The 15,994-nt window shown below is 43.6% G+C and overlaps 1 protein-coding gene across 1 annotated transcript in view; it reads left to right on the plus strand.

Moving 5' to 3' along the window:
* Positions 1–973: 973 nt before the first annotated feature.
* Positions 974–15,994, plus strand: part of LOC115352761 (tyrosine 3-monooxygenase-like) — a 36,480-nt gene continuing 21,459 nt past the window's right edge. Inside the window, exons 1-6 of the mRNA XM_030041379.2 lie at positions 974–1,950; positions 2,872–3,046; positions 6,532–6,620; positions 9,928–9,995; positions 11,201–11,251; positions 14,946–15,091. Coding sequence (XP_029897239.1) covers positions 1,753–1,950; positions 2,872–3,046; positions 6,532–6,620; positions 9,928–9,995; positions 11,201–11,251; positions 14,946–15,091 — 727 coding nt within the window. The 5' untranslated portion in view covers positions 974–1,752. The remainder of the gene's footprint in view (positions 1,951–2,871; positions 3,047–6,531; positions 6,621–9,927; positions 9,996–11,200; positions 11,252–14,945; positions 15,092–15,994) is intronic.

The following is a 15,994-nucleotide window of genomic DNA, read 5'->3' on the forward strand; positions in this document are numbered from 1 at the left end:
GACACCTTGTGCCATTCATTGTTTGTGCCACGCCTGTGGCCTGGAGGTGGGGATGCATGCACCCACCCTTCATGGGAAAGGCCCAGTTTGGACTCAGATAGTCAGACTCAGCTCAGCTCATTCTCCTGTGCCCAGCCTTGCCAACACTGGCTGGGGAAACGTGGGAGTGGGAAGAGCCTTTTCCCCCCTTAAAACCCACTTCTTCTCCCCGCCCCCCGCCCCGTTCAGTTTGCAGCCGCAATCGAGCCACCCCTCAATTGCCCCCTTGCCCTCCCGGAGCCCCCTAAGACATGAGCCGGGCCGGGGGTGAGGGGGGGACCCGGGGCACCCCGCGGAGCGGAGGGTGCGGCAGCCCGGAGCCGGGCCGGGATCAGCACCGCGGACAGCGGCTTGCCCTGCCCTGCCCGCGGGCGGCGCCGGGCCCGGGCTGGGCAGGGCCGGGGAGTGGGGGGGGGGGCAGCTCTTTCCCGGCTGGCACTCACCAACCCCTGCAAAGCCCGCGATGTCCCGGGTCTGGATAGGACCGTGTTCCACAGGGTGCTGAGACCTGCCTCCTGGGCACGGTGAGCCAAAATTCACCTCGGGTTTGTCTGTCTCAGGCAGGCGATAGATGGGAAAATCGAGACCAGTGCTCTGGGCCGAGGGGAAATGCTGCGCTGTCATGGTCTCCGGAGAACAAAATTTGGTTGCACTGTCTTTATCTCCACTGGCCTGCGAGGAGGAAAGAGCAATATAGCACTAGGGTGTGTGACCCAGCCAGGATAAGCTAAGGGACACATCAGAAATGGCTCTGTCTGCCAAGGGGGGACAGAGAGGTGGTCTTCTCTGTCAGCCTGCAAGATGACTTTCACGGGGGTTCCAGCACACTGTAACTTGGGGTATGAAGATATGGGTGGTCATACCCAGAAACATGTTTGTGGATGTCAGGTGATGCTGTGCCCTGGCAGGAGCAGAGCTGAATCCCCCCTGAGCTTGCCCTGCCAGCTGTGAGAAAGATGTGACCCTGGGCTTTTTGAGAGTCTACTTCACTGGAGATAAAATCATGACAGAAACAAATTCCAACAGAGGAACTTAGCCTGGAGGCAGCACTCAACTCTTGTAGGGCTAGGGTAGAACAGGTCAGGTCCTGTAGGCAGGAAAAGCTCAGAAGTAGGCAATGAATTTTGACTCTGGCTCAGGTCTCTGGCACTACCACAATTGGGTCTGTGCAGAGGGGACACCACTTGGATTGGGCTAGGGTTTGGGGCAAGAGCCCCTTTGGTTCCCTGGGGGCATGGTCAATGCAGAGAGGGCCCCAGTGAGGCAAGGGAGGGTGAGGAGGAATGGAAATCTCAGACATTGTGCAGGGCAGTCCAGACTGGGACATGTAAGTGGGTCTCAGGCTAATTGCCTCTCCACAAAGGAGCCCATCTCCAGGATTGAATGGCTTGCAGACACCTTCAAACAGAGCAGGAGGGCTGTGCTTTGAAGTTACCCAGAGGAGGAGGGTTACCTTGGGCTCTTGCGCATATCCTACGCAGGCGGTTTCCCTTGATGTGTCTGGCATGGTCAACATAAATGTCCCTACACCTAAGACAGTAGCAACCAGCTTGCTTCACTGATGTCTGGCAGCTCTGATCTCACCACTCACATAGACGCACTGCATCTCCAGTCCCACCACATCCCCTGGCCATTGCTCTGGGAGAAGTACTCACATCCTCAGGCAGTTTCCACTCAACATCTGGCAACTGCAGTCGACTCCCCTGTCTCCCAATGAAGACTGACTTGGTGGGGATCTCAGGCCAAAAGGAAGAGGCCAGCAAGGAGAAGGAGATGTGTGGCATAGAGTCACTGAACAGGCGAGGCAGCCTGGACTCCAACAGGGAGGATGGCGGAGCCACTGTCATCCTGACCCTCACCCTCTTCAATGTGAGGAAGATTGAGCTCTCTAAGGCAGCCAAAGTCTTTGAGGTACAGACCTCACCATTCCCTTCCTCCATTGAGCCCTCTCTTCTGTCCCTATTGCCTTCACCTCTCCCACTCTGCATCTCCCCCTCTCTCACTCTTCTGCTGCTCCCTGCCTGATTTATGCCTCCACCTGCCTTCCCCTTTTCTCATTGTCCCTGTTTTGCTCCAGCTGCTCAGAGAGGTTGGCTGGCCTCTCCAGGTGAAGAAGGAGAGTGCTCTGGAGGGAGGGAGCAGCTGGACACAGTCATGTAGAAGAATCATCATTTTACGTAAGGGCTGTTTAGAGCAGATACCAATCTATTATTTCTTTCTAGCAATCGTGGTGGCCAGCCACAACTAAACAACAGGCCAGCATTTCAAGCACTCAGATTGTGGGGGTGTTAGAAGCCAATGAATTTTCTCTGTATATTTGGCAGGAGATATAGAGAATATAAGAGCTGTAAACCATACAGGCATTATATATTCTGGGCACTTGAAGTATCCCCACCAGGTGCTCACTCTCATCTGTGAAAATGAATAACTCAAAAGAAAATATTATATTAGTTACTTATTTTTAATCATTTGCAATTATTTAATGATTATGGTGTTATTATACATCAATAGATCTGCTTTCATTTTGCCAGGGTCTTAAGAGTTACCCAGCCACTCATTTGTTGTTTTTGCACAGATGAAATGCTACAGTCAACAGTATCTCATCTTTCATCTTCATCTATCTCTACCTAATTCTACAGTGTTTAATCTTTAGCTCTGCCTGTATTTTAGCTCCTTCTAAACTGGGCATTATTAGACTTCATTGCTTAATATGCATTTCTTGTTAAGACCTCTTTTACTAACCTTTAAAAGACATTGTAGAAGTGTATCTAGACTTACCTGGATTTTCAGTCTTTGGAGAAGCTTCATCATATGAACATCTGGCTCTTGCAGGTGTTTGAAACTCAGATCCATCACTTTGAAACCAGACAAGCCAAAAAGCCCAAGAACTCTGCTGATCATCTTGACGTTTTTGTTGAATGTGAAGTTCACAGTGCTGATGTTAGTATTCTTATCACCTCCTTAAAGAGAGTAGCAGAGGATGTGAAAACTAGCAGAGAAGACAAAGGTAAGAAACATATGCATCTGTTAGTGCTGTTTTGTTTCTTTTTGGAGTAACTTTTTTAGCATTAGCCTCATAATAGTAATTTAATTAGTCCAGAAAGCAGGTGAGCATGCATTAATTTTTCTTCACTGCATGGCTGTTTTCCCTGATTTGGGACCATTCCCATTGGTGTGGAAAGGGAGGGACTTCATCATAGCCAGTGGAACTGAGGTGAGAAAAGCGTTCCAGCAAAAAGGGAGATGAGAAGGATAGAGCAGAAAAACAAGAAGCTGAGGGGAAACTGGAAACTCGTCAATAACAGGAAGACTGTGGGCTGAGACCTGTGCAGAGAACTCACCGCTCCGAGGCAAACACAGACACTTGATGGGAACACAGTGATACGGCAGAGGGTCTGAACGTTTCATTTGCTTGTAGTGTGTTGTGTTGGTTCTGTTAAAAGAAGCAGTAGCTGTCTGTTTACGGTGTCCACTGCCATCTGGATCCAGTAGTATTGTCTGTAGGTAGGTTGCTCTTTCACTGAAAAGAGCTAAATGCAACCACCTTGAAGAAGCTTCCAGAGTGCAAGAGGGAGAGAGGGGCAGCAGAAAGCTTGCAAGGCAGATGGGGAGAACCAGGGAATAAGCTTTTTGTAGAGAACAGACACATTGCCAAATCTGGAGTAACAGAGCATCAGGCATTTTCCCAGGCACTTGAAAAGCTTGTTTGGAGGTTGTGCAGCTTCAAAGGTTGCACTTTAGGAACAATATTTCACCTGGCAAAGTGCTGCAAGTAGTTGCTCTGCTGCCTGTGTTGTATTTGAGTCACCATCCCTACCAGTCAGCAGGATGGAAAGTGAGTTTGCCAGAGGTAGACCAGTATTTTTCCTGCTTACAGGCAGGTAGGGGATCAGTGAGTACAACAAGCTGTTAGAGACCTTTAAGACAATCCTGAGGATGCCAGAGACGCCCCTGATAAATGAGAAGGCTGAAGGTCCAGCTCATAGGCTGAGTTCTCTGAATACAGAATTGCCAGGAGGTTTCCCACCCTTGACAAGGCCAGGCAGAAATCCCCAGGGCCCTTTTAGCTAATATAGTCCTGTTTGGACACCTTTGGGTGTTGCTTGAAATTCACCTTCAGGCTAGTGATGACAGCCAGTCCATGCCAAGCTGCTCTCAGGGACTGTGGGGATATCAAAAAGGTATCATTGTCGTCAGGGAAACTGGAGAGCCAAAGAGGATTTTGGAGCTTCATTTTCTTTAGGATTTCCTTGGGAGTTGAGAGGTTTGTGCTCAGAAATAGCAGTTAGTTTCATGTGTGCTGGGACTGGGATCTACAATAAAAACAAGGGACTGTTAAAAGAAGGTGTGTTTATGGTTAAACCAGAGGAATATTAGGGATAGGGATATAATTTTCTCCACATTTCCTTTTCCTTATGGTTTTGAACAGCAATCATAAAAGTCATCAGGCTTATTTTGCATATAATGTCGCTAGAATTAATATACTTGGCATGCAAATGACCAGAGTCTTTCTGTTTCTAAGTTACCTCAGACTTACACACAGCACGCCTTAGTTTGTAGAGTCTTTTCTGGGTGTTTCAGACCCCAGAATTCGGTAGTGCCCTAAGCTCATTCGATTGCAAGATGAAAGGCTCAGAGAGTTGGTATTTGTGGCCCACAGAGATGCCCTAGGTGTAGGCACCAGCAAGAACTGGGGATTTGAAGGTTTTGGCCTTAAAGCTCTTCATGTTTTAGTCCTATTGAGGTGAATTCAGGAGTGCTAAAGTGTCAGAGAACTTTCAGCTCAGCTAGTCACTAGGTCTAAGATTGGCTAGTGGTCCATTTTACTGGTATATCTTATTGAAAGTGGTGGTGCATCTTATTGAAAGAGGCTAGCTGCAGCTTCATGTTCTCGTGGGGTTTGCAGATGCCTGTGAAATCATATTGATAACTAGGAGATATCTAAGTTGTATAAACATACTTACTGGTCAGCAATTATTTTACTGGGAAGATGCAAATATGTATGTTCTGGCTACCCCCGTCACCTGAGGCTCCAGCTCCTTGATTAATCTATTTTTTTTCCCACATGGACTTTTTATTCTTTTCTTCAGAGTTTTTAGGTGAGCCAGACAAGCCTTGCCAGGCAGTCTGCTGAAGGACAGTGATGACACAATGCCCCGCCCATAGTGGCTTTAACCCAAATTAATTTGGTACTCAGTTGAGAAAAGCAGTGGTTATCTCTGCTTCCATGAAGCAGAGACAGATGAAGCTAAACCAGCATCTGTCAGGACTATCCTGTTTTATTGGCTGCATCCATTCCTGTGACCAGGCTAAGAGTTCTGCCATGGTCCTTCCTCCCCTCTCCTTTAGCCTGTCTACCCTCTCCCAGGACTCAGTAAGGGATAGGCAAGACGTGTATGGGGACATACATTGGAGAACTTATGGTCAGGTACAGGTTTTGAGGTGGTACGGCCACAGATGGCAGGACAGGCATCTTGCATGCAGAATCATTGGTACAGTCAAAGACAAAGGCTCAGCAAAAAAAATTCTGGGGTGATGTAAAACATCTGTCAGACTAGTATTTCTTCCTTCTTATAGCAGAATTGGCCACAACTGCATGAAAGAACTGGAATTTCCCAACATCAGTGTGTATTTGTACAATACAAGCCTTGTACCTTTGTGAACTGGCTGTGCCTGGATATAATATAATTGGGCTAAATCTAAATTTGCCATGCAGTACAGAGATGCCTCGTCTTTTGTCAAGCATGAGATTAAGGTGACCCCAAACAGACCTCTTCTGACCTGTAACACAGTAAGTCTGATCACAGCATCAGTCTGACCTCAGAAAGCAGCATCAACTTTGTCTTTTTTAAGTAGTTTTTAAATTCATTGGTTATAAATGCTGGCACTTAAATTAAAATGAGCACACTTTATTTTTATTTTAGTCACCAGAAAAGATCCCCTCTTCAGGGGAAGGAAACTGTTTGGAAATTCTGCTAATGCTAGAATAATTTTGCTGAAAAAAAAAAAAAAAAGAGCCAGAAGGAAGAACTTGAAGTCAAGATACTTCTTGGCCTGTTTTGTTTCTAGAAATGACAAGTTTTCCTTTTCAAATGTCATTTTCACTTTTACAGGTGTGAAAATTTAAGACTACTTTTTAGACATGATCAAGATACTTTCTTAAATCCAAAATGTACAAATAAATTTGTTGTGCTGTGTCAGACAGAACATCTCATTTGCCCTAAAAGGAAATGATTTTGCCTTTAAAAATTGTTTCTACTAATTAAAACTGAGATATTATCATTGCAAGTTAGTTTCAGATCATTTTTCATCCAGTCTGCCAGTTTGGTTGGCAAACAAATTCAGCTACTGACATATGGTGACATGTAGATATGAATATGCTTAAATATTGATGAAAAGAAAGCTTGTAATCTTCAGCACAACTTATATTTTCTGTGTCTCTTAAAAATTATTTGATCCTTTCTCATTTAACTCTTGCTGCTTTCTCTCCAGTGCCCTGGTTCCCCAGAAAAATCCAAGATCTGGACAAGTGTCACCATCTGATCACTAAGAGTGATCCCAGTTTGGACCATGCTCACCCTGTAAGTTTGATGTCACTGTTATTTCATTTTTAAAAAAGAAACTTTCTGTAGGGAAATTTTTGAAGGAAAATTTCAGGAGTAAAGAAATACTCATGAAAGGACAGAAAAAAAGAAGGATCAGATAAAGGCTGATCTTCAGTGGAATTAGAGAGTATAGAATGAATAACTTAATAATGAGAAAAGCTTATGGGTCCTGATTCATCAAGGTACATATGATTAACATCAGACACATGCTGAAGTAATTTCTATTCAACATATTCTTTAGCATGAGTTTACATTTCATTGTTTAGTTTAAAAAACCCTCCTGTTTATTATTTCACCCCGATATATTTGAAGTATGTCCATTTTGTACTAGCCAGTCCACATAACAGTCAGGCTCCCCAGCCTTTGGTGTTTTCTATGGTTTGACCTTTCAGATACTCCATACTGCATTTTTAATTTTGCACATGCCAGGAATCTCATTCAAGCGCGGATGTACAGAGGATGGTAATGAGGACAAGGGGCAAAGAGCTAGTCACTAATAAATACCAGATCCTCAGATCCCACAGAGGGGAGTATTATGCTTAAACTTGCAAAAATCGTCTAGACAGAAAATAAGATAAACACATGACAGCACTGATTAATGGTTAGAATACCTGAACTGAGAATTAAATGTGACTGGAGAACCTCAAAAGGTCTAGTGATTTCAGTTGAGGTAAGCATCTAAAGTTTAAATAGAAAGCAAGTTGGAAAGATTATAATCCTAATTTACATCTGACTTCACAGAAGGTCTTTGGAGCCAGGATTTTGGCAGTATTTATTGATACTACTCTGCAAAATATTGTTAGAATGTTTGTGACAGGCTTTCCCTTAGATTCAGGCAGCAGGTTTTGGTTACAAGTGGGCCACAAAAAGAGCTTTACTCATAACAGTTTTGTATGTGTACTCTTAGCCTTGCCATAAGCAGAAACTCTAAGAGAAGGAAGAGGAAAAATGCACTGTAGAGTCCTGCACTAGTAATGATAATAGTAAGGCAAAGTACTGGGAACAAACAAAGAAACGCTCGTTTCTCATCAAAGTTTTCCAGCTTTAGTACAGATGAGATACGAGTTAGGTACAGACAAATAAGGGACTCCAAAGGGCCATTTGCTGATTGACAAGGTAGGTCGCAGGATTGGTGTGGGGTGTTCTGCCAAACATCACAGAGAAGTGATGCATGAAAAGGAAAAAAAACCTACAGACTTTGCATTGAAAAATACAAGGAAGATTTAGATGGATGTCAACAGAATCTACAAGATTTTGTCATTCCCTTTTCTAAATGTCTGAATTCTATTTAGACCCTTTTGTTAACCTACACGATGTTAACGTTGTTAGCTATGTACATTTCTGTGGTACAAAAAAACTTTCCAAGTCATTCTTCTATTTTTGAGAATCACTTATTAAACTATAATGCTCTAGGAGAGCTTCATATTCTCCTTAACCAGGACATCTTTCATTCTTCCTCACATCTTTCTGATAGAAACAATCCAAGTTATTTGTCATTTTCTTGATGGACTAAACCACGACACCTGAGCTAGCTCTGAGGCTGTTTCTCATGAGATAAATGAATGAACGTTGGGAATTCTTTGAATTGGACTAAGTTCCCCTCCTACTTTGCCAAATAGGAGATATGAGCACTGAAGAGGATGAGAGAAAGAGCCAATGGCGCAGAGTTACCGAAGTTTTGAGTGGGGATAAATCTACGCTGCAGAATGCAGTGCGATGTAGAAATACCTAAACTAGCTTGAAACAAGTTAGCTCAGGCACTGAAAATCATTCGTCTGTGGCAGGAGGAAGCACAATGTGGGCTTATTTACTGTGCCGCTAAGCATGGCTCAAAAACGGACAAGTTGGAGGAAAGTACCAAATACGCCGATGTACAGGTGGCTCAGCAGAGATTTTGCATATACATTTACTGCCAAATAGGCAATTTGGGCCGGCCACCTCAACAGCTTCGCTTTATTCCTTACTGTCTCTTTCATGGCCAGAAAAGCAAACTGGTGACAGCGTGACGCCAGTCTCTGGGGCACCCAGACGCCGGCTGCAGCACTCCCCCAGGGAGCTCCGGCTGCTCAGGGGGTGGGTACGGAGCCCTGGGGGCAGCAGGGACAAAGCTGAGGGGTCACAGCATCAGCGCTGGTCTGGCCTGATGGCTTTTCCATGTGTTTTGCACGGACTTGTTATAGCTACTGACAAACAAGGGTGGCATCTGAATGAACATATTCTCCGTAACACACGACAAAAATAAACATGCTCTCGGGATCCAGTTCTTTCCTCAGATTCATGCACACAATACTCATTAACAGCAGTATTACTGGTATTATTGCTACACTGAAAATTATGTGAATAAACCTAAGGGAGAAATTTGGCTTGTAGTATGCAAAGTGGTTCCAGTAAATTCTGAATATTTTAGAATAATAAATATTTGTACAGTGATGCTGATCAACGCTGCTTTATGAGTTGTATCAGTAACAGTGCCAGATTTCAGATTTTATTCCTATTATGAATGATGTAAAATTCAAAGGAATTTGATTCCACATCTCTATTCATACTTAATAGCTGGAGAAGCCTGCCTGAAGCTCAACTTCTAGTAAACACCGAGGGGGCAAAAAGAAAACTCTGGTATTTAATAAGTAAACTGCCCCTTTAAACAGATACCACTGAATGTGTCTTTAGCATAATATGGTAATAAATGGGTGAGGGGGGTTGAGCTGAAAGCCTGCACTTTCTACAGATTCAGCAGCAGCTTTAATGATTTCTAACCAGTGAGGACCCTTTTTTCGCCCAAAATTTTTCGCAGGGTATGGTGCAGGCGCAGTGTGCTTTTTCTGCCAAGGTGGTACTAGGCTTGGTATCGTCACGTCCATCGCAGCCCTATATTGCAACCTTCATGTTCAGAGCAGGAAAGAAATGATTGAGAGATTCAGCTCTTCCCCAGCAGAAGTGACACCCCTATTTCAATTCCATTTTTAATGTGATTTGCATTTAAATTTGCCTGTAAGTGTAACAGTTTGTGCTGTAGTGTTTATGAACAACTCCAAAACCTTCCCACCAAGCCATGTTACTTTCCTTTCCGGTCACAGGCCCCACATTTCCATCAAAATGTCAGGGATGTAACTGACTGCAGACTTTGGCTTACACTGTTCATAAGCCTCAAGATTCATTGCCTCAGAGAAAAAAAAAACCAACTATTTGAGGCCAAGGTTTTCTGAATGCTTCTGTTAGCAAATTTACGTAGGCCCACAAATCTCTTAATGTAAAACTTTTTTCAAATTATTTTCTAACTCAGGGACACGCCGACCTGGAGTATAAGAAACGGAGGGCATTCTTTGCTGACCTTGCCTTTAATTACAGAGCGTAAGTACAAGGCTGCTGAAGAGAGACTTCAGCGGTCCACATGTGCTTTCAGACATCTTCATGTGCAAGAAATACCAGAGACTTAATCTTTCATCATTGTATCAAAGGGGCTATCTTTTAGAAAACAGAATTCAGCCACAGAAGCTTTCACTCCAAATGGAATAGACTTTTCCCACAACACAGCAAATATACCTTAGGATAAAAATCTTAGAGTTGCATTCGCATCTCCTTCAGTGCTGTATTTTGTCTTAGCAGAGGTGGTTTCTCAATAGGACTCTTGCGTTTCAATTTTGCAGTTCTTTTTAGGACTAGCTCCTGAGCTGAGGCTAATCTTTTTCAAGGAACTATAAGGAACAATGTTTAGGAACACATTTTTGACAAAGAAAAACAATTTACTGTTTTTGTTATTTGTTTGACAAAACGTCTCTAGCCGAGTCCATTAGCTACATAAAAACCTAAAAACCTCTCAGGTCCTGTGTGGGTGGTGGAAAATGTTTCTGCCTTTATGTGTAAAACTTCCCCAGAATCACACTGCTGTCTGACAGAGTCAATCAGATGTATAGGTAGAACTGGTTGTGGCTTATCAGCCTTATGGTGTTCAAGAACTGGTGAAATCTCCCAAGTCTTGAGACACTTCTATTTGAGTACAGTTCTCTCACCGCCACCATATATCACAGCTAGCGCAGCCCAAACCAGCACAAAAGCATGTACTGAACTGACTCGGAGCTACTGAAGAAGCACCAGCGAGGAAGAGGAGAGATGACCGCCCGTCAGAGAAGTTAGCGATAACCACGCAGTGCATGCCAGGGCAGGTCCCTGCTGATGGGTTTGTGAATACTTCTCTGCGATGGTACTGTGCCGATCACAGCCTCCAGGGATGGACCCTCTGGCACACACTGCGCTTTCGTTGCTGAATTGCCTTCAGCTGAGGTGAGGGTAGGCCTGAAGGCCAATTTTTATTTCTGTAAAGCAGAACATGGCTTCCTTTCTTACCATATCCCTCTCTTTTCTCCCCGCACTGGAACAGAGGAGAAAATGCACGCTATAGAGCCTACCAAGACAAAGAAGTTGTTAATTAGATACTGCTTTGCTGTTTCTGTCTTCATTACAGCAAATATTGATGGTGCAGGCAAAGAAAATAATAGTTGGAAACTGAACCTGAAACCTGCTTTAGACACATGCATTATTTCCTCTTTTCATTACAGAGGAGACCCTTTGCCTTGCGTCGAGTACACAGCGCAGGAGATCGCGACTTGGTGAGTTTGTTACTTCCACTCTGACTCCTGGGCCATTCCACTGCAGTCCCAGGAAAGACTGGCAATGTGAGACAGCTACAACATTTTACAATCACATTTATCCATCTCAAATTTTACTTTTTGGTTAAGAGTCACCTTTTGGTCATTTGTTTTGCAGAAAGCCATTCTCAGGGCTGGTCTTACCTATTCACTTTCTAGAGTAAAATGCATTTTCCTGACCACCTTCCTGCCTGCCAATCTCGCCAAGATAACAGAAGCCAGAAAACACCCGGAGCCTATAGTATAACTTCTTCTAACTGACCTCTAATTAACCACAGCTATGGTGGTGACAGAAATATCACCTCTCCAAATCTGTTACCAGGAGAAGATGCCCACTTGCAGGATGTGGCTAATTCAATGTTCATAGGACAGACCAGCCTTGCTTGTCCTCCTCCAAGTGTTCATTGCTGTTAACATGGATAGGTATCATTCTCTGAAACTGAAGGAAAAGGAAATTTTGGAGTGCCCTTCCAGGATACGTTATTTACACTGTAAAAAGGCCTTTGATGTCATATGAAATGATGGCAAGTTACTTTTACACGGGTGCAGCATTTCTTCACTGGGGCTTTGTTTCTCCTGAAGATTTGCCACTCAAAAAAACCCCCAACCAACCAACCAAAATAAATTCAATTCAAAGTATGTTTGCAGACTTTATGTGAAGTATGTGGCAGATGTGAAAGAAAGAAGAATTCTTATTTCATATACCTCTGTTTCTACTTTCTTCCACTAACTTTAACAAATCTCAGTAAGCACCAATAAGTACACATTTGTATGATAATACGAACATAAATATGTCCAAATGTCCCAGCTAAGAGCAGAGCCTCAGGATTGTGCAAGGTGCCACATGTGCACATAATAAGAGAGAGTCTTTGTTCAGAAAAGTTTGTAATTTAAATGGAAAGAGCCTAAAGGTGGGAAAAAGGAAGAATGGTGACCACATTTTATAACTGTGGAACTGAAAAAGCTAGAGCTTAAGTGATTTGCCCAAAATTATACACAAAGTTTATGTCAATGCCAGGAATTAAATCCATACACTAGATGTCTCATGCCAGAACCTCAACCACAGGGCCATCCCATCTTTTTCAGTGATTATTTTATTTTAAATAAAATCCACTGTGCCACAGAAAGCTGGAGGGGTGTTGCCCACAATCACATAGAAACCTTGCATCCAACTCATCCAGGCGGTCACATTTTTATTAAGCTCAAATAGGTTTTTATAGCATCTTTCAATTGTCAAAGATTGATGGTCGGTGTCACGCTCATGATTGCTACCACCAGCCAACAATCTTGGCATGGGATGGTGTGTGGGAATGTCATATTTAAGAAAATTTAATTTTGTGTTCTTTCCTGTTTTTCTCTTTTGTTGCCAACCTCCGTCATTCCAGCCCTTCTCCACCTAGAATTAGTCCCGCTGTGGTAACAGAATAGACCTTTAAAGAAGTATCTGCCCGTTTCCCCAAACAGCCAGCCCCAGCAACCCAGGTTGTCTTGTTATGTAAAGCTATTTCCAAAATTAGACCTCCCGATGGTTATCACGGCCCCCTGGGGTTGTGCCCTGAGGTCAGCTGCATTACAGAACAACTTAATTGAGCACTGTGCAATTGAACGGGAAATTTGTAGCACAGACTAAATTCCCTTGGTGTTCACTCTGAAGAGTTGTTGGATGCCTTCAGTTTGTAGCAACATGGTTATAAAAATGAAAACTAATCAAGTGAAAAAATATGACTTTCAGAAAACAGAGGGTACAGATGATCTGAGTTTCTGTTTTCAGGCAGGCTTCTTGGAAGGCCCTGAAACTAAATAGTCACGAAAGATATCTTCTGGGTAAAAGCTCTACAAGAAAAAGGGAGAATCTAGGAAAAAATTATGGGGATGCACCTGTCACATCTTCATAATAAAGCTGAGTAGTGCCACTTTCTTCTAAATGAATATGGAAATTTATGTAAAATAAGGTCATTCCCTTTAAGGTCTTTCAAGTGGCTGGCTCCATCCTTCGTTATGAGGCTCTTTTCTAGAGTATTTCATAGACTGCGCTTTCAGCAGTTTCTCTTTCCATGTCCAGACTGAAGCATCATCAAGTAGCAGCTTAATGCTCCTTTGAGTGATAGCACCTCCATACGGTGAGGCATTACACCTATTTGAGACACTACATTAGGGCAAACGAAATTGTTGTTTGGAAATATCTGCTACTCTGTTGAGTTTGGAGGGAATTTAGATGATAGCCTTCAAGGTACTTAGAGAGGAGGGACACTTAGGTTTGGATAATTCATCATTAGCCTCTGAAAGTGCTTGTGTTTCTGTGGTAGTCAATGTTTAGACACACAGTAGAATGATACTTTGATAAAAGAGGCCATATGTGCAGAAGTGTAAATAAGCCTCCTCTCTCTAGACTCCAGTCTGGGGATGAACTGTGTACTGGTTCAGATGCTGTGCAATCCCGCTGAAGTCAGTAGTATTCTATGGGGAAATAAGCCAGGGCAACACTTGAACTCTAGTCCTCCTCATTTTTTCCTAATTCTTCTATGGAAATGGCCCAGTCTCCTGCGGCTTTTGCAATAGTGACAGCAGCCACTGTTTCCCTCTGTTCTTTTAATTTTTTTTTTCCTCCTAAGGTTTTCCTCCCCCCCCTCATGCTGGCTCATTACTCCCACACTGTGTAAGACATTGTACAAACGAAGAGAGCCATTACCAGGGACTGGCTATCACCTCCATAGCAACAATAGCGTCACAAAAAAAATACAATACAAAAACAACAAAAGGTCATTTTCCGTAGCCAGCATTTCCAAGAATGATCTCAATTTTCATAAAACAATGTTTATAAAATTGTTAACACCCCAGGGCCATGTCTGAACAAAAATAACCATTTCTATAAGGTTCTTTGCCATCCTATTACTACTTGTTTACTTTGCAACAGCTAAATATATTCCAAACCACAGCTCTAAATCCAAGCACCATCAAGTTTGGGAGAAGCTTGAAGCCTGTGCCCAAATCTGGTTATATATATTTTTCTTCAGCTGATGTCTTTTTGTATAATGGGTAAACATGCTTCAAGAAGTTAGCATGTCTTTCAAATACATAGCCCATGGCAGGCATTTTGAACTGCAAAAGTATGAACCTCTTTGCCTCTCCAGATGTTACTCTTCAGTATCAGAAAATGTGCTGCTTTTTTAGAAGGAAGTTTGCAAGAGTCAAATATCAGCTAGGCTTCAGCATGGAGATGGAGGGACCGGCATTTCAAGTTGTTCCCCAGTGTGGAGAGGGAAGGAATACCTGACTCATTCCATCCCTAAGCTGCGCAACATAGAGCGCCACAGCCTCGGCTTTCTCCCTGGGATTTCCCTGGTACCTCCAACACCCTTACACCTAAGCAAGAAACACTTCTGAATCAGGATTAGAGTCCTGTTACATTAAAGGAGGGCGTAGGAAGGGATAAAACAGATTTGCTGAACAGAACCCACCTTCTGAAGGAAAAGTGAAACAAAACCCCCTTATGCTTTGCTACGTCCACCCAGGCATCAGCTTCTGAGCACCAAGTGTCCTGAGTTCAGATTTTTAGACCATGCTGGGGGTTTATACTTCTCTGTGGATCTATAGATAGGGCAGATAAGTACTGCTTTATTGAGGTGGGTGATGGTATATGGCTTTTGCTTTTCAGGAGAGAGGTTTACAGGAAGCTGAGCAGCCTTTACCCTACACATGCCTGTACGCAGTACCTGGATGCTTTCCAGCAGCTGGAGAAATACTGCGGCTACCAAGAGGATAACATACCTCAACTTCGGGATGTCTCCAGATTTTTAAAAGGTCAGTCATTATGAACCATGGTTTATTCTAGGGTTTCCTGGATATGTTTGCATACCACGTACACACACAAACCATCTCGTAGGACCCAAGCTGGTGAGCAGAGCCGATTAGCTGCAGAATTTCCTCGTGCAAAATGAGCTGTAGCACAGGGCATTAATACCAGGCATATCTAGGGACCAAGCGGTAAGCGAGTTTGTGTTTGCTCTGTGAGCGGCTGCAGTTGGTGTAGCACTAACCAGCTAATTCCAGTGCTAGCAGCAGTACGGCCACAGCAGCACACCGCTCAGCATGACTTCCATACACAGTTTTTCTCTGGGTTTGGCTGTATTTTGTGCTTCTATAGCTATGTTGCTAGTAAAACCTAAACACAAGTACAGGTACATACCTCTCAAATCCATGTTTTTCTGATGCATGAGACAGGACGGCAATGTGTGCTAGAGGAAATGACTTCCAGGAGGTCCGGCTAGTCAGTCAGCAGCTACCTTGGAACAACACTCCTTTTTTTCTTCTCTGCGGCCCCACACTAAACTCTTTGGTACCTCCCGCGTGGCTGACGGGAGAGCACAAAGGCTCTGGTGCCAGCCTGTAAATGCACGAAGATGTGGCCTTAGACGAAAGACCACATAAGAATGCCTGGGCTGACTAGCAATGGGCAGGAGAGGAAAGGAGCCTGCATGTTTTTTATGAGGCTGCAGGCATTCCCGAGGCCAGGTGCTTTGTGTCAACCAGCTGATTTCCTTCCATTATCAAGAGTGGCTAAAGAAAGGTGGTCTTTAAAGCCTCCTTGCTCCTTCTCAGTGACTAGATGTGCAAAAGAGAGGAGGACAGCTGATCACTGTGATAAAATAAATAATAAAAAGTATGGCCTAACTTTAAATAAATTAAATTTAAATACAGTATTTG

The sequence above is a fragment of the Aquila chrysaetos genome, chromosome 17, assembly GCF_900496995.4.
Source record: "Aquila chrysaetos chrysaetos chromosome 17, bAquChr1.4, whole genome shotgun sequence".
NCBI classification, from domain to species: domain Eukaryota; kingdom Metazoa; phylum Chordata; class Aves; order Accipitriformes; family Accipitridae; genus Aquila; species Aquila chrysaetos.